The sequence below is a fragment of the Gossypium raimondii genome, chromosome 11, assembly GCF_025698545.1.
Source record: "Gossypium raimondii isolate GPD5lz chromosome 11, ASM2569854v1, whole genome shotgun sequence".
NCBI lineage: Eukaryota > Viridiplantae > Streptophyta > Magnoliopsida > Malvales > Malvaceae > Gossypium > Gossypium raimondii.
The window spans coordinates 62,474,953-62,497,507 of NC_068575.1; the positions used below are offsets into that span (position 1 = coordinate 62,474,953).

At 35.3% G+C, this 22,555-nt stretch overlaps 4 protein-coding genes across 4 annotated transcripts; 1 reads left to right on the top strand and 3 right to left on the bottom strand.

Annotated features, from left to right (window-relative positions):
* Positions 1 to 1,823: 1,823 nt before the first annotated feature.
* LOC105801761 (DEAD-box ATP-dependent RNA helicase 7) lies at positions 1,824 to 6,263 on the bottom strand. Its single transcript, XM_012633028.2, has 14 exons — positions 5,640 to 6,263; positions 5,210 to 5,344; positions 4,980 to 5,120; positions 4,749 to 4,860; positions 4,581 to 4,651; positions 4,285 to 4,439; positions 4,052 to 4,163; positions 3,856 to 3,957; positions 3,702 to 3,762; positions 3,457 to 3,625; positions 3,284 to 3,380; positions 3,041 to 3,135; positions 2,593 to 2,726; positions 1,824 to 2,339 (listed from the first exon to the last, which is right to left on the bottom strand). Exons 1-14 carry the CDS (start codon positions 6,120 to 6,122, stop codon positions 2,113 to 2,115), a joined length of 2,094 nt encoding a protein of 697 aa, XP_012488482.1. The 5' UTR covers positions 6,123 to 6,263; the 3' UTR covers positions 1,824 to 2,112.
* A 2,107-nt stretch (positions 6,264 to 8,370) lies between these two features.
* LOC105801763 (xyloglucan galactosyltransferase XLT2) lies at positions 8,371 to 10,220 on the bottom strand. Its single transcript, XM_012633030.2, has one exon. The coding sequence runs from the start codon at positions 9,949 to 9,951 to the stop codon at positions 8,548 to 8,550; it is 1,404 nt and encodes a 467-aa protein (XP_012488484.1). The 5' UTR covers positions 9,952 to 10,220; the 3' UTR covers positions 8,371 to 8,547.
* A 1,397-nt stretch (positions 10,221 to 11,617) lies between these two features.
* LOC105801758 (hypothetical protein) lies at positions 11,618 to 17,290 on the top strand. Its single transcript, XM_012633026.2, has 2 exons — positions 11,618 to 11,899; positions 16,916 to 17,290. The coding sequence occupies exons 1-2, from the start codon at positions 11,785 to 11,787 to the stop codon at positions 17,149 to 17,151; spliced, it is 351 nt and encodes a 116-aa protein (XP_012488480.1). The 5' UTR covers positions 11,618 to 11,784; the 3' UTR covers positions 17,152 to 17,290.
* Positions 17,291 to 19,616: 2,326 nt separating this feature from the next.
* Positions 19,617 to 20,457, bottom strand: LOC105801760 (CDGSH iron-sulfur domain-containing protein NEET). The gene is made up of 2 exons (XM_012633027.2): positions 20,067 to 20,457; positions 19,617 to 19,987 (listed from the first exon to the last, which is right to left on the bottom strand). Exons 1-2 carry the CDS (start codon positions 20,309 to 20,311, stop codon positions 19,885 to 19,887), a joined length of 348 nt encoding a protein of 115 aa, XP_012488481.1. The 5' UTR covers positions 20,312 to 20,457; the 3' UTR covers positions 19,617 to 19,884.
* Between the last annotated feature and the right edge of the window lie 2,098 nt (positions 20,458 to 22,555).

The following is a 22,555-nucleotide window of genomic DNA, read 5'->3' on the forward strand; positions in this document are numbered from 1 at the left end:
ATGTCTTTTTTACTAAAGTACATTTGATTTAGATATCAAATAAAACATTAAAATTAAATTGAAAAAGAAAAATTCATATACCAAAATAAATATTAAAACTAAACTATATTAATCTTATTCTTAATTCTTTTTAACAACAAATGTTTTGGAACTCACATATCTGTAACTATTGGCTAGCCTCAGGACATACAAGTCAAAGCTTATTGAAGTCTGGCATTATAAAAAAATTACATTAATAAAAGTTATTTGACGTATTCTTAAAATATATATCTTTTATTATTTGGTTGGAATTTGTGAGAGAAATAAATTTGGTTGGTGGAGAGATGATGGGTTTATACAACGAAGCCCACTGTCATTTTGTTGACGGTTCAAATTTGAGGGGAAATTATTTTATCTACTATTCCTTATTTAATCATATTTTACTAATTTTAATATTTTTTATCTCGAGTTCAGAATTTAGAATCCCAAATAACCTTAAACTCGAACTATGATACTAAAATTGGTGGGTGGGTATTAATTTCAACCCTCATTTAATATTTTCAATATTTTATAGTGGCTTAGAGAGACCCCAAGCCAGTCGTTATGAATGGAAGCTTAGCGTATCCTCTAACTCCTTTTATCAAAAATATTGAGATTTATTTGGATTAATAATTAAAATTTTTTCGTGAATTAAAATAACTTTTTAACAAATTAGTAATAATTGATAAATCAACAGAAAAATAAATAAATTAAATTAATTAGATTTTGATTGTATTCAGAAAGTAAATCTTAAAACCTTTTCCTATTAAAATAAATACTATATTTCCACTACATCAAATTATTTGTCTGCAGTTAAATAAATTAATTCCGTCTCAATACTCAATACTAATAAATTAAATAAAGTTAAATTTTATCATTTTACAAATGAAATCATTTGTTAATTTGAATTGTGATTGAAGAGAAAACATATCACTTTCTAAATAATAATTATTTAAAATTTAAACTTTTTAGTTTATTAAAGTAATATAAGGAATAATTCAATTAATAATAAACACTGATTTAATTCGATCTCTGCATAATTATTTTATCTAAAAATAAGCATAATAACTTATTTGACCCTTCATTTATTTTTATTTTTTATCTTTTCGATTGAATCACACCAAAATGAATAGAAAAACATTTTTAACTTTACTTACATTACATACACATGAGCTACCACGTATGATATAGCATTTAATTAATTTCTTAAATTTTAAAATTATTTTTAAAATAAAAATTCATTAAAATCGTTAAAAATTATAAATAAATATTTCTTAAAATTTAAAATTAATTAAATGATAATGTGTCATTCTCATGACTATTGTATACTACGTCAAAAGTTGACAAATACAAACTTTTCTTCTCTTTTAAGGTAATTTGATAAAAATATACAAATTCAAAGATTAAAAAGACAAAAAAATTAAATCTAAAACAAAGATAAAATTTATCGTAAAATTGGAAAATCAAAAATCATTATGCTAAAAAATAAAAAGATTGAAACAAGTTTATCTTTACCAGATTTGCTAAACTCAATTATTCAACCATTACTCTTCAGTTTTAATACTAAATTATATACTAAAATTTATGGTCTCAATTAGGTAACCCATAATGCTATCATAAGCCTAATTGGTCCCCAATTTAAATCAATAATCCAAACCCTCCCAATTTTTTAACAAACCTCCTTAAGATGTAAAATATATCCCTTCTCAGTGTATGAAAATAAAATAACAATATTCATGTCCATTTAAGATCAAATGAATTTTCATCATATCAATGCTGTTCGAACATAAATACTCAGTTCACCATGCTTAAATATTTTTTTATAATTCTTTTCTCCTGCTAATGTTTTTGGTCGCAGGCAAGGATTACATATTAAATGTATTTTTCTTACATTTCTAGCAAAACATAAGAAATAAAACTGGGGAGGAAGGCAAAACCCCCAGGGATTATCATATAATTTAAAAACGAAAAAAAAAAAAAATACAGATCAACACAAGTAGATAAAATGTTGCAAGGGTTCATATCTTCTTCATCTTCAGGTGGTGCCACTTCCCTCGAGTACCCTTATTACATTGGCTGAAGTCAAGAGTTCACTCACCATCTCTTACTATTATAATGACCTCGCCCACCTCCATTCCTTCTATCGGAAAACCCACCTCGGCCACCACCTCTGCCGCCAGAGAACCTGCTACCACCACCATTTCTATCACCAAAACCACCCCGTCCACCACCAAATCTTCCTCTTGACATGTCCCTCTGTTGCAAGGGTGGCAACGCATTCTTCAACACCTCTAAGTTAACATTAGCTGCATTTTCAGCACCTGAAAACATAAAGCAAGTAAAAAGTGTGAAACTACAACCAACATCACAAACCAGTAAGAAACCAGAGAATCGAGTCCCCAACATTCAAGAAGCCCAGCAAAACAAACACTTTGGCATAAGAGAAGCATTATACATCATATATTGTGAAATTAAGCAACAACAGAGTTCAACAAAATGAACACGCGGGCAAGGTAGCAACAAAAAAATAACCATCAAGAACAAAAAGTTCAATAGAATCGCGGAGAAAAATACCAGTAAGAAATGCTTCCACATCATCTTCTGCAACATCAAAAACTGCACCCATTCCATCAGCGGTAAGGGTCAGACCTTGCACTGACTGAACCTTTTCCTCGGGCAAGAATCTTTTCAAGACACCAAAAACAAATCTAATACATGCAAAAAAGATAGGGTCAGGAAATGTTAATTGAATTTAGATGGCTCAGAAACAAAAGATGATGATGCGATGGAAGGTGATACAAGAGGAATTCTAACGTCCAAGAATTTAGGACTTGATTGAGATATAATATCGCATTCTTAGATTCAACTCATTTGACATTCATACATATAGTACTCTTAAGCTTATTTAATTAGGGTTTTGGATACCTAAAAAAATTAAAACCTCCTTGAGTCGCTAGTTATTTTTCTTTGAAAATGCTACATCAATTTAAAAAATAAACAAATGAGAACTTCGTGATCTTACGAAAGTGTGTAAATAGGTTTTCCAGCTTCAAGAAGTAAAGTAACATGGTTCTCCATAGACGATAGAAGGGATCTACTCTTTATCTCAGAGTAACCCTGAAAAACCATGCAATAATTAGTTGCTTTCAACCGAAAACATAAACAAAGAGTCAAATAATTAGGTGCTTTCAACTAAACAAGAAAGCGAGCATTCACAATATAAAGTGAATAAAAATGTCTGTTATAGGGGTGGAACAGGACTCACTGCAGCCTTGGCAAGTGCTTTGGCGAGCAGATCTTGTGCTGATAGGCCAGAAGTTTCCAAAAGCTCCTGAGCAACGTCCTTGAAGGCAGGGATTACACTATAATTTCATAGAGGTTAAAACTACAGTTGACAATACATTAAAAAAGATCAAATAACAGTAGTAGCAAGTATACCTGTCTGAGACTTGGGTTATTATTTTTGCTGCTTCTACACCAGCAGATTTCGCAATATCAACAGGCTGAGGAGCAGATATGTGCTCAAATTTTACACCGGATTCTCTTTCTATCTTTGATACGCTTGACCTTTTAGGATCATAAAGCATGACAGCAACTCCAGTATTGCCTGAAATTTCATTATTCTCAGTATCATATCAAATTCAAAATACCAAATTGAAAAGAAGAGCTGAACTGTTTCATACCTGCTCTGCCTGTTCGTCCAGACCTATGAATGTATGCTTCTACATCACGTGGAGGCTCACACTGGAATAGATTAATGGTAAATGTAAACTTAAATGATACGTATAAGCATAAACACATCAGCAACTTCAGTAAAACAAGTGTATTGGAACATACCTGGATGATTAACTGCACATCATTGATATCTAATCCCCGCGCTGCCACATTGGTAGCCACTAATGTCATGAACTTGCCTGAGCGGAACCCATTAAGGGTGACCTACAACCACATAACACAGTGAGAAATAGTACATACATGGTATGTTTTGCCGTAGGAGAGCATGAATAATTATACACAATCCATATAACACTACCTCACGTTGGGCCTGCTGTATGTCACCATGCAAAGCACGGGATCCAGGCAATAAGCCAGCAAGCTCAGAGGCAGAATCTTTTGTCTCAGTGAATATAATAGTTCGTCCACCACTGAATCAAATTGATCAAACAAAGAGGATAAATTAAAAAAAGACAAGAAAAAAAGGCAACTCGGACAAATCAAATGGAATCTAAATTGTAGCAATACTGTTATATTAAAACTACATCAAACCTGCTATAACAACGTATAATATCTGGGATCAACTGTGACCTTGCAGACTTAGAACAGGGCAAAACAATATGCCTAACATTGGTACTAGCCTTCATCTTCTCATTACCAACTAGATCAACAGTCTTCTTACTTGGTTTAAGAAACCTTGAAGCAATCTGTCAATTAGAAAAACAAATGTTTTCAATCAGCCGGGGTAAATAAACAGGAATTGTATTAAATTAAACATCAATTCTTTTAGATGAATATATTCGAGCTAAAAACAAAGATAAATGAATACTAATAGTTAAGAAACATACACCCTTCACCCAGTCCGGCAAGGTGGCACTAAAAAGAACTGTCTGAACTTTACTTGCATCCGCTACCTTGCCTGGGAAATTAAAACCATGGCATGCATAATCAGACTGCAGTGTTACACACAGGGACCACTGCCTGCCAAGAAAGGTAACATTCACAAAAACACATACCTAATATAAGTTCAACATCATCAACAAATCCCATTCTCAACATTTCATCTGCTTCATCAAGAACTCGGAATGTCAATGAGCCTAAGTGAATATTGCCCCTCTCTATGTGATCCTGCACCAGTTGCAATAGAACATCAAAAATCATAAAATAACATGGCATTTTAAGAACTATAAAACTTAATGTTCCCTAAAACTAGCTAAACTGCTTGAATTATTAAAACATCAGGCTACCTTTACACGTCCAGGAGTCCCAACAACTATGTCAACCCCTCTCTTCAGTTTCATCTCTTGGGTGTGGTAAGGAGCACCTCCATATAAACAACATGATGTCAACCCCACTGCCTCACCATAAACTTCAAAGTCCTCAAAAACCTAGAAACAAAAGATTAATTATCATAAACTTCACAGACAAAAGACAGGCATTATCGAAGAATCACATGTGTAGAGAAATAAGCAAATACCTGTTTAGCCAATTCCCTGGTTGGTAAAAGTACTAGAACACTTGGTGCCCTTCCATATCCAGACGTCCTTGACGATTTTCCAGGGCCATTTGTTAAAGACTCCAATATAGGCAACACAAAGGCCAGTGTCTTACCCTGCAAAATATTAAACAAAGGCTAATGACAACAAAGAATAGAACTTCTAAAATCAGTCACACGACAATGGTTGAATTATATTAACCAATTTCAATAAGACCAACAGACTAGCAGCCATAACTTATTAATCACGGTAGGACTTCAAAATTAGGCAAACGGAGAATATAAACAAAGCGTTTCGTATGATATTTTGGTAAATCTCCTACGTAAGCTATAACAACAGGACAATCACTTCAATAGCAACACCGTCGTCCATTGGACATTCATAAGATATCAACGGTTACGAAAATTATACCTGACCGGTTCGTGCGCGTCCAACTAAATCAGTGCCATCAAGAATCATATCAAAAGTCATGGCTTGAATGGGGAACAAAGCCTCAATCCCCTTGGACTTAAGCTTTTCCCTAAGCGCTTCCGAAATCCGAAACCTCGAAATCGCATTAGGATCCTCACTTTTCCCTTCATCTCCATCTCCATCTCCATCTCCTTCTTCCTCGACCTTAGCTTTCTTTTTCTTCTTTTTCTTCTCCTTTGGATCCACCGGCTCAACAAGCTCCGAGCTCGTCTCGCTCCTCTCCTCCTCTTCCATTTGGAGCTCCGAGGCCTTACGCTTCTTTTTACTCTTCTTCACAGCCGAATCATCTTCCTCTTCTCTAACCTTAGGTTCCTTGATCTTCTTCGTTTTTTTATCGGATTCAGGTGTTTCGAGAGCGATCTTCTTCTTCATCATTTTCTCTTCTTTCTTCTCTTTGAGGTCAGATATAGCCAAAGAAGGCATTTGGATTAAGATTGTTATAAACTAAAATCAAAAGCTAAAAGGATGTCTCAGAGAGAAAGAGAGAGAGCTCCTTCTGCCGCTGCAAAATATAGTATTTTGCAATGTGAGGCGGGCAGAAACAGAGGAAGAGAGGAGGGAATTAGGGTTTAGCGGTTTCTTTTATAGTGTTGCCATGTGGTAATCTTTCAATTAAACCGTCAAACCCTAATGTTGCTTTAAACTGGACGGCTTTGATTTGACTTTGAGTTGAGTACGTCTCCTTTTGAGTGGGATGCGAAACGATGTCGTTTGCATCTAGATATTTTAGTTTTGCTATGGTAAAAAGCCCTCTCTAATCCTTCTCAATTTCAAAACCGATCAAATTGATCCCTCTCAAACAATTCAAAGCAATTTAATCCTTGTCAATTTTGAAAGTGAGAGGACAATTAGTCATGGTCATGGCTTTAATTTCTTCAGTAAATTGTACATGATTTTGATCAGCATAACAATAAATTCAGCTCTCGATATTTACATGTTTTATTAATTTAGTCTAGATTCTAAAAGTTCAACAAATTTAGTCTCACCATTTACACATTTACATAAATGTTAAAGCATTACCAATTTGATAGAATATGTAACTTTTAGGGCTAAAATTATTATTACATCAATCCAAAATATGTACAATTAATAAAAATATTAAGGTCGTGATTAATTATATTACCTTTTACTTTAAATATCTCTTCAAAAAGAATTAATCACTTATATCCACACTGAATCAATAATTTCAACCAAAAATATCCACAAGATTACAAAGGAAAACAATGTTACTTTTCTATTAAAAATTAAACTCGACTTTTATACTTTTATCTTGAACTTTACGATGTTTAAATTTAAATTTCAATTAATTTTTAATATTATTTACATATTTATAATATTAAAATTAAAATTGTAAAAATATAAACTGATGAAATACTTAAATCTAAGTATTAAAATATTTATCATTTTATCAAAAGAAAATGTATAGGTGAATGATTTTTTAAAGTATGAAAATAAATTCTAATGTTAATATATATCCAATTAATCATAACATAATATAAAAAACAAAAACCTGAACAATATACACATATTAAAAGTAATAATCTACAGATTATAATTACGAATAATGAAGTATTAAGAATGATGACTATTTAAATGATGGGAGATCCAGAGGGGTAAAATTATTTTTACTATTAAAATAACAGGTGTAGTTTGGGGTAAGATTTGTGAGGCATCCAATTTCATGATGGTTGTGGAAAGTCCTTTATTTATTAACTCCGTTTGATGATTGACTAAAAAATCCTTCATTTAAACGATTTAACTTCATCTATTTTCAGCGTCACATGTTTTAATACCTTGGACGATCCACTAGAGTTTTGAGACCGAATGCTACTTCAAACAAACAAAACAGTGAACTCCAAAGCCTTGTCTTTTGTAATAAACAATTATTGGTGGGTAAAAGAAAATTGTAATTACAAATAAAAGCAAAAGGGGATGCAATTCATTTGTTTTTTCATTGTTGTTTTTTATTACAAGAAAAGCAGTGCAGAAGTAAAGAGAAATTAGATTCCTTGTTGCGTTTTTTAATTCCACATTTCCCCCTCACAGGCCCACCATTAAAGATGTTCCAAAGGTTGTCATTCCAATTCATTTTTTATATTTACCAAACACTTCCCTTGCATATGAGAATCATTGCAACGAGGAATAGACGGCTTAGAGATGGGAGAAAGGTCACGAGTGTGGTTGAGAGATGTAGTAGGTTTAGTGTTCATCTCTTTAGTGATATAAGAGATGTTACGTTTCTGGATCTCACTAGCGATTAAGTTTAATTGTAGTGGCATTGCGTGTCAAATCTCACATGCTCCTAACAGAAGTAATATTGGAAGTTCACTTAGTACAGCCTGCAGAGGTAGCATAACAATTTGTATATATACATGTTTTAATTTTCTAATCTAATTGCCTTTAATGTTTTTTTTCCTCCTTATAATTCACTTCACTATCACCATAAATAAAGTTTCACGGTGTTCCCAATTTTCATAAAATATTAATAAATTAAGATAAAAATTCCTCTAGTTTGATTAAATATTACATTAACTTTGTTCTCACCTCTATTGGGAGTCACAAATTGTCGAATCAACTCAAACATCATTTATGAGCTAAGCTATATTACTACTGATTTCTAAATTCTAAATCTTCAAAGCCAATCTCTTATTACTCAACACAACATAACATATTCAGTAACTTTCACCCTCAAACCATTATTATTATATACAAAAAGTTAACAATGTCAGGGGGAAGTCATGCCCCTATCCCATCCTTTAAAAATGAAAAAATAATAAATATAAATTTCTGTATATTCTCTGCATTTCTATTTTTTTTCACCCCGAGCTTCCAATTTCCATTAAAACCATCATTTCCACTTGTAACCAGGCTGCTCATGCTCCTTATTTCTCTTCAACACTCCATCAATGGCGACATCAAATGCATCTTTAATACTCTCCAAACCATTCTCAGGCTTTGCATAAATTATCTTGGGAATGAATTCAATCACTTTCTCCCTCATTTTCTTCACTTCTTCTCTACTGTAACGTTGAAGCACGCTTTGAATGCTCGTCCCATTTTTCACCTCGTCCCGGTGGATGAAAACCGAGTAACTTTTGGGATCATTCGGTAAAAACCACTGGTACTGGAGATAAGCCGTTCGGTGCCAGAAGAAAACGGGGATGGAACCGGCGACCATGCAGTCGAAAATTGACCTACGAGTGAAACTGTCGCCTCTGGGTTGCAAGCAAAAATCGGAATCCAAAAATGTTTCGAGGATCGCCGATGTGCCGTTGGAGCAACGGGTACCGGCGCAATCAACGACCCGGCATAAACCGGAAGCGTTCATACATTGGTTCAACAGCAAGCCTCGGAAATCGTTCTTCACGGCGCCGCGCGGCGCTCCGGCAAAGCAGAAGAGGGTGTCGCGTTGGCGGTTACGGACGAAGTACTGCCATTGGAAGATGTCGGAATCGGACCTGGGGTGGAATCCACTAGGATAAGGTACACCGACGTCAAAATAGTCCCAGGGGTTTCGTTCAATCAAGAGACGCGTGATGTTCCTCATCCCCGGCATGTAAATACATCGGGAACCCCAGTCTTCGTTTTTGGACCGCCGGAAATCCCATGTGATGCGTCCCATCGTCGTGAAATGATCCCATCCGTCGGAACGGTTCCAATACGGTTGATCTCGGACCCAGTCTAGTATCATCTCGCAGTACCTATCACGATCTTTTGTAGTATAATTGGACCACAAGTACTTCCCGACGGCGAGTCCAGCGTAAAACGGGATATAAAACGCCGTCGCGGAATCCGGTTCCATGGTGCGACACTTATGGTTCAAAATACGGTTGTGGTAAATAACTTCCATGGCGAACTGGTCTGTCCAGTACCAAGCCGGGATCAACTCTTCCGGTACGACGCCGGATAATCCCGTCGCCTTCCTCCCTAACCCACCGTTGGACAATGCTTCGCAACGTGAATTCCATGGGTCCAGCTCGTGGCAATTATCCAACAACTCTTGGTTGAAAACAAGTGGCAAGTTGTAAACGAAGATACGACCCGACGAGCACGGGTCGGATACTGGGTTCGGGAAATGGGTTCGGCGATTGTAGAAAGGGACGGCGCGAGCCATAATGAGAATGGTTACCTGAAGTGAGACGATGAAAAGGAGCAGCCATAGAAATGAAAAAGGTTGAAGCTGGAGAGAGGAGGAGGAGCTGTTTGTTTTTGTAGTAGAGTATATAGCGTCGCTGCTGGAGTTCGGAGGCATTAAGATCTCTTTTGAGGGCGACGTTTTGTGGAAGTTCCCGGCCGGAAAATATGGTGAGAGGAGATGAGTGAAAATTGCAGTTTGGTCCTTGAGCCTTGAGATGGAAGGAAGGAAGGAAGTAGGAACCTTAATTTGTATAATGTAGACGGGTATTCCGACTTTGAAGAGAAATCAACTATGGCAACCGAGGAGAGGGGGGAAGGGAATAAACACGTGGCTTGTGGTTATTGGCTTTTAGGCTACCGACAAAGTGTGGATATCGAACCTTCAGTAAACTCACACATGGGTATTGCCTGTAGATTACTGGAAAGCGTTCCGCTTGGGACATATTTCAGTTTAGGTTAAGGGAGCAAAAATAATTTTATTTTTCTGCCGTGTCAAGAAATATTAAAAAATGATCCAAAATTTAAATTGTTTACCAAATTATCGGTTAAGTTCAGTCTAATCGTGGCAATAAATCTCAGCTTAAATCTCGTTTAAAATATGTATCAAATTATGATTATATCTGTATTTATTAATAAGTATATTATTTTAACGAATTATATATAAAAACTTTCTTTAAATTAAATATTCATGTATTTATAATTTGATTAAGATGAAAAACACCATATATATTATTACTGATATACTGCAAGAATGGGATGAAAATAAATAACGCGATCACTGCCCTAATTTAGCTCCATTGCTATTTATATTTCTTCAAATGTTTTTAGGTTTTGGGTGGAGGATTTACCAGCGGCGGCAGAGGTATTTTTGGCTAGAGACCTTTCGGGTCTGATTTCTCAGATCTAAGGGACTGGAAGCTGCGTTTTTTGGATCTCTGGTTTTATTTTAGAGCAAAATTTCTTCTTTCTCCGCTGGTGCTTTTGTGTTTGGGTATGCTTTATGTCTTTTCATTTACCCACAAGCCGCCGAGAGTTACTGCTTAGTTTTACGCTTTCTTTTGTGTGTTACAGCTAGGGCGGATAATGACTTTCCTGTTTTGCCCTCCCTTTGTACTTGTTTTTTTCATTATTGAAATAAAACTCTCGGTATTACTATAAAAAATTATTTATTTTTATTATTAAAACTTAACATCGAAAAATAAATATAATCCATTTTTAATAATAATAATAACTCTCGCCATACTTTCACCCATTCAAATTTCCGGTCAAAATTGTCACTATCCTTCTCTCGAGTAATGACCACGACGATGGTAAACATAAAAAATCAAAGATTCAAAAGTCCAAATCATGACGCAAAGTTAGCCAGGTGGAGATCGGATTGTGGGCCCAAGAATAAACCTTTAACACCTGTTAGTTCTAAAGTAAAGCCACGTAAGTGGGCCTCTAGAATAATCCAATTACAGTTCCGATTAAGCTGGCACTAGGATAGCTGTTGGGATAATACGTAATGTATTCCTCTCTCTCAGCTTTACTAAAGGACGGGAACGGCGACAAATTTGGTTTCGTAAATTTTGGGGCTCTGACAGTGAAAGAGAGAGATTAGTGACTGCGTGCCTTAAATTTGTGACAATATTTTATCACTGATTTGACACTTGGATGATTATAACTGGTGAACTGGCCGTCTCCCACAACCTCATAAATGTTCTGCACATGGTTTTGCTTCTTATATTATATAGGTAATAATTAACAAAATTATTCAATCAATTCTTTTTTTTTAATTAAAAACCGTGATTTCCATTAAAATAAAATAAAACCAAACCCAATTGGAACAGTTAGTCAGCAAAAATAGAAAAACAACAGTAGAAATGAAAAGTAAAGTGGAAAGGAGGTAAACCCAAAGACACCAGACCACCATGTAGATCTCTCTGGTGACAAAACCTGACCGTCAATGATTCCAACAATCCGGTCCCTAACCCAAGCCTTCAATCAGTTACAGCACGTTGCTTGTCTCCTCCGCAGCCACCAGCTCTCTCGCCACCGCCGGAATGTCTTCTATCCAAAAGGTATTCTCTGATTTACTGTGACTCTCCCTAGCAATGATATGTGCCACTTAATTTGCCTCCCTTCTGACATGCTTAAAGCTAATCTGCTGAAAATAATTTTTGAATGCTTTGATGTCTGCTATAACCGAATCCAGATCTGCTCTACCATCTTCTCCCTGAATAATTTTCTCGATTACTACCCGCGCATCCCCTTCAACCTCTACATTTGCGAAACTCGTTTCTTTAGCAAAGAGGAGACCTTGATAGCAAGCTACAGCTTCAGCCAAACCCACATCCAATATGTTGGAATGAAGGGTAATTCCACTACCCATTACTTCCCCTTTCTCGTTTCTAATAACAAACCCCTAACAGGACTTATTCAATTGAGCTTTGTAGGCTGCATCGAAGTTCAATTTTACCCATGAATTTTGTGGGGGTTTCCATCGGTCAATATCCACCTCTCTAACAGCAGGTAATTTCTCCTTCAATACATCGATCTCAGCAAGTAAACTCAAAATTTTTGCTATAGTCTCATGTCTTTTTACAACTTTGCCTTCCATAGTTTGTCTATTACGAGCCCACCAAATAGCCCAAACCGCAATGATGACCTTTTCCCAGACCCTCTCCGCTCTGTCCTGTACCAAATAACAAAACCATTCCCAAAAATTCACCAAATTCAGATTATTTGGCCAGGTAATACCTATTGCTTCCTAGATGCTTTTGACTTGATTACAATCTGCTACCACATGCAATAATGTTTCTGATTCAGCATTACATCGAACACAGGTTGCATTATTTCGAATCCTCCTATTATAAAGTGTCTGACCTGTTGGGAGGAAACCTCGAAGCGCTCTCCACATCATTATCTTAATCTTTGAAGGTAAAGATAGAGTCCACAATCTTTTATACATTGAGTGCATGTTATCTGTAATTTCTAAATTTACATGTCGAGACATAAGCTCTTTATACCCACTCCTAACAGAATATTGACCTGTTTTTTCCCCACGTCACACCAGACAGTCTTCGCGTACAACTTTGGATAAAGGAACACATTTGATTGCTCTCGCGTCTTCAGCTGAAAAAATACTGGTAATCATCTCTTCTTTCCAGACCCGTCTTTCCTGGTCAATTATCTGATCCACTGTTAGGACTAGATTATTAATAGGATAAGAATTCACCTTGCTGCCAAACTTTTGCGGTAGCCAACGATCGTGCCAAATTGATATCCTCTCCCCTGTACCTACCCTCCAACCTATCCGTTGCTCCAACAAACCCCTAGCCGCGTATATACTTTTCCAATTGTACGAAGGGCAAGTTCCAAGTCTAGCTTCCCAAAAACTTGAACGAGAATAGTATCTTGCTTTAAGAATTCTAGCTAACAACGAATCCGACTTAGTAATTAACCGCCATCCTTGTTTAGCTAATAAAGCGATGTTAAACTTCCCCATATCTCGAAAGTTTAGACCCCCATCCTCTTTAGCCTGACATAAATCAGACCAGCAGGACCAGTGCAAACCGTGCCTATTACCTCCTTTTCCCCACCAAAACTGATTCAAAATCTTTTCCATTTCAACACACAATGACTTTGGAAGAAGAAAACAAGACATTGAGAAAATCGGCATGGCCTGTAGTACAGCTTTAATGAAGACTTCTTTGCCCCCTTGAGACAACATATGGCTCCCCCACCCAGTGATTCTTGCTCTCAGTCTATCACAAAGTATTTGAAAAGCCTCATTCTTCCTCCTCCTCACCATTGTAGGCAAACCCAAATACTTTTCCATACTCGTGACAGACCAAACACCCAAATAATTCGTCAAAAGATCTCTATTGTCTTCAGGGCAGTTAGAACTGAAAAAAATTATTGATTTATCCAAATTGATCTTCTGACCTGATGCTTTCTCATAGTCATCCAGAAAGCCTTTCATTATCCTGCAACCATCCTCATTTGCTTCTCCAAAAATAATGCTCTCATCTGCGAAAAACAAATGAGTTACCCCCGGACCTCCTCGACAAACACGCGCTCCTTGGATAAGACCATCCCTCTTAGCTAGTTTAAGTAGTGTTGAAAAACCCTCAGTACAAATAAGAAACAAGCAATGACTCAGTGGGTCCCCTTGTCTGAGGCCCCGTTCCGATTGAAAAGGCTCACTCAACCTTCCGTTGATCGTAACAGCGTAATGGACCGAGGAAATGCAATGATAAATTAGCTCCACCCATTTTTCATCAAACCCCATACTCCTCATCATGCCTGTGACAAATCCCCACTCAACTCTGTCATATGCTTTGCTCATGTCGAGCTTTAAAGCAAAAAAGCCCTTCTTCCCTTTCCTCCTATTCTTAAAAGCGTGTAGGATTTCATAAACCGCAAGGAAATTATCCGTAATAAGCCGACCAGGGACAAACGCTCTTTTGAATCTATTAGCGATGACTTTCGCTATAATTTTATATAACACCGTACACAAACTTATAGGCCGAAAGTCTGTCATACAATCTGGCGTTGGGGCTTTGGAGATTAACACAATCGTTGTAAAATTAACCTCGTTCAGCTGGAGTTCTCTATTAAGCACTTTAAGACAGAAGTTTGTAACATCCTCACCTACAATTTCCCAAAATCTCTGAAAAAACACCGCATGGAAGCCATCAATACCCGGAGCTTTATTTCCCCCATCTCCTTAACCACCCTCCTAACTTCATCATCGCGAAAGATGTCCAATAACATCATGTTCATCTCAACTGTTATCGTTTTTTGACCCCTTCAAAAATTTTTCCAGCTCCTCTACATCTCTCACTAGCAAACAGCCCTTTAAAATAACTGGTTGCAATGCGCATAAGGCCTTCGTCCGTCTCCATGATGTTCCCATTTTGATCCTTCAGCCCAGTAATCTTGTTTTTACGGCGTCTACTTGATGCGAGATTGTGGAAAAAACTAGTATTCCGATCCACATACCTTAACCAATTTGATCTAGCCCTTTGCTCCCAATAGAGCTCTTCCTTATCGATCTCAAGATTCATCTCTAGTTTAGTCCTAATCATGGCCCCGATAATGTCATCTGAAGGGTCTTCCTCAGACAATTTATTTAATTGGTCTGACAGCTTCTTCATATTCGCGCCCCTTTCCCTCTTTAAATTACTTGCCCATCTTCATAACCCCTCACCCATCAGTGTTAATCTTTCAGGCACTGGCGCATTTTTGTTGGAAACCCACAAAGATCTAACTTGCTCATAACAAGAATCTTCTAACAGCCAAGCAGTTTCAAACCGAAATAAACACGTTGAGTTTGAAGAGGTACCATTACTTGTCGATAAATCTGTTTCCAGCAACAACGGACAATGATCAGAAATTGAATTGTCAATATGAAGGAGTCTATAAAATGGAAACATCTCAGTCCACGCCAGATTTGCCACTCCCCTATCAAGCCGCTCTCTTATATTATTTGCCTCAAAATTCCCCCTCTCCCACGTATACCATCGGCCACTGTACCCTATATCCACCAACTCATAATCGTCCAAAGTTGATCAAAAAGCCTCCATTTGCCTTGCTTCCCTCAAACGACCTCTTTGTTTTTCAAAGCTAAATAAAATCTCATTAAAATCCCTATAACAACCGAAGGCAACTCATTGTTTGTGCTTAGTTGCTTTAACAGATCCCAAGAAAAATCCCTCCACCGACAATCCGGAATACCGTAAAACCCCGTAAGCCTCCACTTTGTCGCCCCATCACTATTCACAATGATTGCATCTATATGATTCTCCGAGAAACTTGAGATGGTAATATCCACCAAACTACACCAACTCAAAGACAGACCCCCTTGCGATCCTTGGGCCGAAATATCCATCCCATTCACGAAACCAAATTTCCTTCTTATTCTGTCCATTCTCGATTTCTCTACTTTTGTCTCCATAAAAAAACAAACTTGGGGACGGTACTTTTTCAGCACATGCTGAATTCTCCGAACAGACCGTGGGTTCCCCAGCCCACGAACGTTCCAGCTCAATATTTTCATAATGCTCGGCTGACCTGCCCTGCAGGTTCAGCCATTATTCAATCAATTCTTAAAACATCCATAAAAGTACAAATGATATTTTAATATATAGAATTTATATATCTCTTATTTGATTCATAAGAGTTAATAGGCTTAAATTCATAATTTAATCTTAATTTCTCTTGTACTTATCAAAATATTCATTTAATTTCTATATATCATATTAATAGGGTCAAAATTTTTGTTATTAATTTTATTTATAAACATATTAGATAATTGAAGTTAATAATAAATTACAAATTTGTTTTTTGTTATTCTGCTTCTATTTTAAGTAAATATAAATAAAAAATTAAACTGATAGGTTAAGATTTGGATACTGTTAGTAATCTCGTGAAAGCTTGGTTTATTTTAAAATGCATTATGTGAAAAGAGAAATAAATAAATAATAATAATGTGATAGAAAAAATAAAGAATACGGAAAACCAATTGTGTTGGTGAATAATATTCCATCTATTTTCAGTATGTGATTTTTTAATTAAATGTGATTTTGAAGGAAGCCTTATTTTGTGTTTTGAGTTTATATGTTAGGATTTGTGAAATAGTCTCATTTTTTGTCAAGTTCTTTTCTAGCTCTTCGTGGAGGGAACCTTTGATGATATTAGTTGAATATGAGAATGTCAGTTTTATGTAGTGGATTATGAATCAGCTTGAAAGATGAAAAATACTTACTCATCCATGTTGCTAAATAATGAATCATTGAGTATTTAAAGCTTTTTCTTTTCTATTTCTTGGTCATAAGATAATAATAATATATAATGAAGTTAATAATTTTGAGCCATTCAGCAATTCACAAGTGTAAGGCTCACATTTACTGGATTGCTTGCTCATACCATAGGCATTTAAATTTCTTCATTTATTTTTTTTGGTTAAAGGAATCAATACTGCAGGGTCAAATTTTATTAAAAAAAAGTTGATGTATTGGGTACGTTTTTTTTTTATTAATCTTTTTCCCTTTTCAATATATACACACATTTTTCGCACTTTTGGAAAAAAGGACAAAAGAATAGAAAGAGTGAAGCTGTTTGGAAATATTTGGAGAGTGGTTACCCAAAATGTCATTGGCCATGTCTCTCGGCGGCCCAATTGAGCATGATGTTCAAGGACAAGAGATGGCAAGTTGTAAGAATAGAAAGTGACCAAAGCTCCGACCACCAAACTTATAATTCCGGCAGCTCATCCGAGGAAGATGAATGCAAATGGGAGGCTGAGAAGCGGTGGTGCAACAATTGATGTGGTCAAGTGGTAACCACAGTGCAGCCATTATCCTATACGTTCAATTAAAACATGTTAATTAAACAATTCAAACTTCATTTGGCCACGTAAGCTTGACAATAATATGATTAAAATAAATTAAAGGTCAAAGATAGAATACGCTGATTTTTTAGTTTTAAATTATAAGTCTTCAATCTCGATAAAATCTTAATTATAAAAAAGAGTAATATATTCCATAAAACCAAGAGCTCATGCATGTTCGTCGGTGCCTTAATTATGAACAATATGATATAAAAAAGGATTTGTATGAACTTAAAACTTACAAAATGGTAATTGAATTATTTAAGCCAATAAATTATTTAAAAGTTTTTATTTAATTCATTGAGCTGTTAAGTTTTTCTTTTTTAAATAGTGTGATTAGCGAGTTCCAAGCAATGATTCGATGATCGATACGGTGGATCAGTACTGATTTGGTGTGGATTTTGATTCGTAAATTTGTGATTTTTAAAGTTATTTTATGAAAAAAAATTGAATTGTAGAAGAGAAAAGGAAATAGAGCTTTCATTTGGTGCAGGTGGTACGAACAGAAAAGGCCATACAACAGCGACTTTAATAGTTCAATAGTTCAATGATTTAAATGAAAACTTTCGAATAATTCAATGACTGTTTTATAACTGTTTAAAGTTGAAAGATTAAAACATAAATTTATTAGTAGTGTAATAACTTTGGGTATAATGTACCTTTTTCTATATATTAATATACATTAGGAAGAAATTTTAAATTTTATTTGATGTGATAACATTAAAGTTATCGATGGTATATGATTGAATATTAACTCCACAGAGAATAAGAAATATGAAGTGTTGTTGGTGTCTATGATATACGAAGGCAAAAGGTGGTGAAAGAGAGAAAAAGGGAGAGCCAGGAAAAAACACAGAAAGAAAGTCGAAGATTTTTCTTGATGATAAATTATAAGACTTGGATGGAAATTAAAGAGAATAGTGAATACATTTCATTATTTAGAAAAATAATCATTTATTTATTCAATATTTATATCTAAAAATAAATGTTAGACAAATGAATTAAATTAAGTTGTGAAAGTAGATATTAAATATGACATATTATCATAATATATACAATCAGTGTATTAAATATTGGATAGACAAAATTCCAATTGCTATCTGGTTGGTGGGATCTTAATTAAGACATTGTTTAAATGAAGCGTAAAGTGGTCAAAATAAATAATAATATTTTGAATATCAAAATATAAATTTATCATTATACTAATTTGTATTTATATAAATTTTAAAGAAATTAATTGGATAATTTTATCACGTCGGGGGCAAGACGATTGTGAGTGGCAGAGTAATTTACTCGTACTTTTAATACCTCAAATTTATCATCCATGGTTAATATGATAATTTTGAATTTATGTTGTATATATATATTTTATCATATTATTATAAGAGTTAATTGAACAAAAGACTGCTAAATTATGATCCTCATTCAAATTGGTCCTCAAACTCTAAACCATTCTAATTACATCCTAAAACCATCAATGTTATATCAATAAGACCCATTCGTTACTAAAATGGTTAACTTAACCGATACATGAGATGTTAGATCTTATGTAACATAATTTATGAAAAATTTAAAGAAAAACAAATATCATAAAAACATTGGTTTTAAAGGTTTTGAAACTTTTAGGTTAATGCACTCTCTTTTTTCGGTTTTACTTGTCTTTTAGTTTTAATATTAAAAGTTACGCGACAACATTTGATTTTTCTTTAAAAAAATCATTTTCAATTACTTCGCATAAGATCTTACATGTCATTTAATAGTTAAATTAATGGTTTCAACAATGGAAGGGCTTGATTGATTTAACATCAATAGTTTGAGGATGCAATTAGAAATTTTTGAAGCTTGGGGACCAAATTAGAATGAGGATCATACTTTAGGGATGTCTTATGTAATTAACTCTTATATAATCATGCATATGAACTAAGTCTGAAAGTGCTCTTTTTGCGTATGGGAGCGTTATCTTCCACTGAGATCGTTGAAATGAGTATTGGGTATAAAGTGAGAGCGGTCATCGGTGGACTAGTTCGGAAGCTGGTGGATGGGGTTGTTTTCGCAGAATCAGGATTGAATAGGCAAACCGTTGAGCACTTTTGTTGGAACTACCTCTGCTTTTGTTTCGACTGTGGTGTGGTGTGCTTGGTTCCTAACTCATAAGTAGATTGCATAAAGAATAAGATAAAAGATCAAGGAGCAGAATCTGCTGCTAACCAATAGCATAAATCAAAGCTAAGCAACTTCTAAGGAAGGCAATTAATACAGATAATCGGAGATAAAGGGGCAAACATAGGATCCCAGCTTGGTCAAGAGCCATGAAACTGTTTGTATATGTAAGTACGTGAATATACTACCAATGTTGGGATTCATGAATATGGCATTGTGCCCTGAATCTGACTCTAATAAAATAATGTTATAATCCACACTCCATATACTTGGTTAAACTCTAATACACAATGGATTCATCGTTTACTTTGAAAACAAGATATAAAGAATACCAATATTGCTTTGCAGCTGACGGTATACGAAGAAAAACATAACTGAGGAAACAAACACTTCAAAACAAAATCAGACCAAACACAAACACAAGAAAGAAGGTTCTCAGTTCATACGATTTGATAATCAAATTTAACATCAAAGTCCAAAGCCATGATAGAGAAAAACCAAACCAAAGGGTTACTGTTTCTTCAAGAGCAAAGGACCAACATTGTCCCCTGTAGCCTTGTTGTGTTTCACATGTCCTCCATCGCAAAGAGGGAAAGTACCTGACCTCCAACATCTGCAAAAAACCAACATAAATAAACCTTCGTAATATAGTGAAACTCAAGACACAACGAAAACAGAGAGAACCAACCAACCTGCAATAAGCTGTAAGGGGCTTAGAGAGTTCAGTGACTACAACTGAGTCGACCACCTTCTCTTCCGTTTTCCTTATCTCTGGGTTTATGGTTTGACCCTCAGCTCTGACTACCATAGCCGACGAGCGGCGAGGCTTTGGAAAAATAATGGTAGCGACACCAACAGTGGGGCTTCGCTTGAGGCTGCTCAACCCCAAAGCTGTTGTTGATACGCCGGAACCGAATGCGATCGTACTGGACGCCATTGAAAGGGCTTCGGATTGTTGAGAGAAATTTGGTACTGCGTTTGTGTGTCTGGTTAATAGAGATAACACAAACACGGGGTTATCTTTTGGGATCGAAAAATAGGCGAGAACTTGTGGCAAACACGCTCTCCTTCAACGCCCGTGGATTCAACCAGCGACACGTTGCTTTGTTTTGTACGGATTAAAAATAGATGTTGGTGCTACGCTCTAGAGCTGTTTATGACCAAGGCCGGGCCGCAGCCCAATTTTAGAAATGTTTTCAAGCCTGGATACGAGTTCGACTCAGGTCATTCAAATATTTTATTTTACTATATTTAAAAGATAATAAAACATAAAATTTTCATTTATATATTTTTATAATTAAATTCAAATGAATTATTTATCTAATTTAAATTCAGGTCAGTTCGAAATCATCTAAGAACAAAAAAAAAGTTTCATTCCCAAACACGATTCAAGTTGGGCCAAAAGGCCTAGACCATGCTTCAATATTTAATTTGATACTTTAGTTTATTTTATCTCAATTTGGTACTTAAGTGTAGTTCCAATGTTTATTTTGGTATCTAAGGTTTTTTGGTTATAGTTAAGTACCTAAGTTTAACTTTAATGTTCAATTTGATAAACAAGCTTCTTTGTATCGTAATTGAGTACCTATATTTTTATTACTAAAGCACTTGTGTCAAAATTCATTGATCCATATAATGTCGTTTGGTCCGAGTATCAAATTGAACAGTAAAACCAAACTCAGGTACTGAATTATGACAAAAGAAAAAAAAAAGCTCTCAGTGAAGCATAATCAAGTATCAAATAGTATTTAAAACTTAAAGCATAATAAATTAATTTACATATTGTTCTTACATAAAAACGAAAATATCCAACAAAAAATGCAAACCTACGTAAGCAAGTAGCTTTGATTCTACAACCACATTAAAAATATTCAACAAAATAATATAAGGTTTTCATCTCTTAATTTTGAAGAAAACTTGCAGCCAAATCGTCCTATGTTTCTTATTTCATGGCTACCTTCTTTGTTGCATTAAATGATCAGAAGCAGCAACAAGGGATTCCTCGTTGAACTCCTCCATCGACATCACCTGCTCGTAAAGCTGTGTGGCGTTAACTTCATCATCACTAATAAATTTTCCCATGGCATCTGCGATCTTTACGAGTGCATTCATTACATTGTTGATGCGTTCATTTTCGACACTTGCTCGAACAGTTTTCCTTCTAGGACGAGACCTTGATTGTGCAGTTCCAGCTGATGAAGATGCTTTTCCCGAGTTAATATCAGCCTCGGAATCTTCAGAATCAAGCAAAACTTCCGGTTGATATTTCTTCGTCAAAAACCAAAGCCATCTCGAGTTTCCTGTTCAAAACCCATTCGTACTTGGGATGTTTCTGTTTCAAATCATAAATACGAGGAGAATAATTAAACTATTGCAATAAAAACGACTACTGAACGAATAAAGTTAAGATATTACCCTCATTGCTTCCTCGTAAGTTTTTTTTTTTTTTATCACAAGTTATCATCTTATAATTGTCGTTCCATCCAAATTCATTATCCTTTCGAATTTTGCATATAATTGTTGGAACTGGTCCGTGGGAAGGTGTTCCATATTCAAACGTTTGGTGGGGTTATTCCCACATGTCTACATTTTGTTGCCGACCACCTTCACACCTTTGTATGTGTAATAGTGAGATGTGTAGTTGAGGATTTTGATAGGGAATCACCATTATAAATATCGACTAGCATAAAATTCATAAAGCACCGAAAAAAGTAAAAAAAAACAAACAACAAATGCATTCTAGTGGGGTTTTCGAATGCTTAGAAAACTTTGACGGTTTTCAATTTTTCGTACTACTAAATTCGACGTCCTTGTCAGCGGTTTGACGTGCTCGACATACATGTCACAACAATTCAATCTTGGTATTTGATTTAGGCAATGATTAGAATCTATATTTATTTTTTTTCGCTGCATTGTATTATAAATCGTTATTTATGCTAACAATAATATCACATCTACTTTTTAGCCTATTAAGAGGACTGTCCACGTGCTCAAAGTATAAGACGACTTGTTTCGTTTTTGAGCCTCCTCGACAAGTATCCTTTGATAGTGTCCACTTAAATTGCTTCCTTGGATTTACCCATTTCTAGTAACTATATTAAGAAGCAAATATAAACAAGTAAAAGAAATTATGTATACCAATAATCAACTGAAAACATATGTAACTCACATAGAAGCTATG

Bases quoted from the DNA above. Each gene is read 5' to 3' on its own strand.
- LOC105801761 (XM_012633028.2), bottom strand. From the start codon at position 6,122: ATGCCTTCTTTGGCTATATCTGACCTCAAAGAGAAGAAAGAAGAGAAA. The intron at 5,345-5,639 runs GTATAATTTTCG...AATATTTTGCAG, and splicing joins GACGCGCACGAACCGGTCAG to GGTAAGACACTGGCCTTTGT. The intron at 2,727-3,040 runs GTAAGATCACGA...TGCATGTATTAG, and splicing joins AAACCTATTTACACACTTTC to ATTTGTTTTTGGTGTCTTGA.
- LOC105801758 (XM_012633026.2), top strand. From the start codon at position 11,785: ATGATTCCAACAATCCGGTCCCTAACCCAAGCCTTCAATCAGTTACAG. The intron at 11,900-16,915 runs GTATTCTCTGAT...TTTGGAAAAAAG, and splicing joins GAATGTCTTCTATCCAAAAG to GACAAAAGAATAGAAAGAGT.
- LOC105801760 (XM_012633027.2), bottom strand. From the start codon at position 20,311: ATGGCGTCCAGTACGATCGCATTCGGTTCCGGCGTATCAACAACAGCT. The intron at 19,988-20,066 runs GTTGGTTGGTTC...GGTTTTTTGCAG, and splicing joins CCCCTTACAGCTTATTGCAG to ATGTTGGAGGTCAGGTACTT.
- LOC105801763 (XM_012633030.2), bottom strand. From the start codon at position 9,951: ATGCCTCCGAACTCCAGCAGCGACGCTATATACTCTACTACAAAAACA.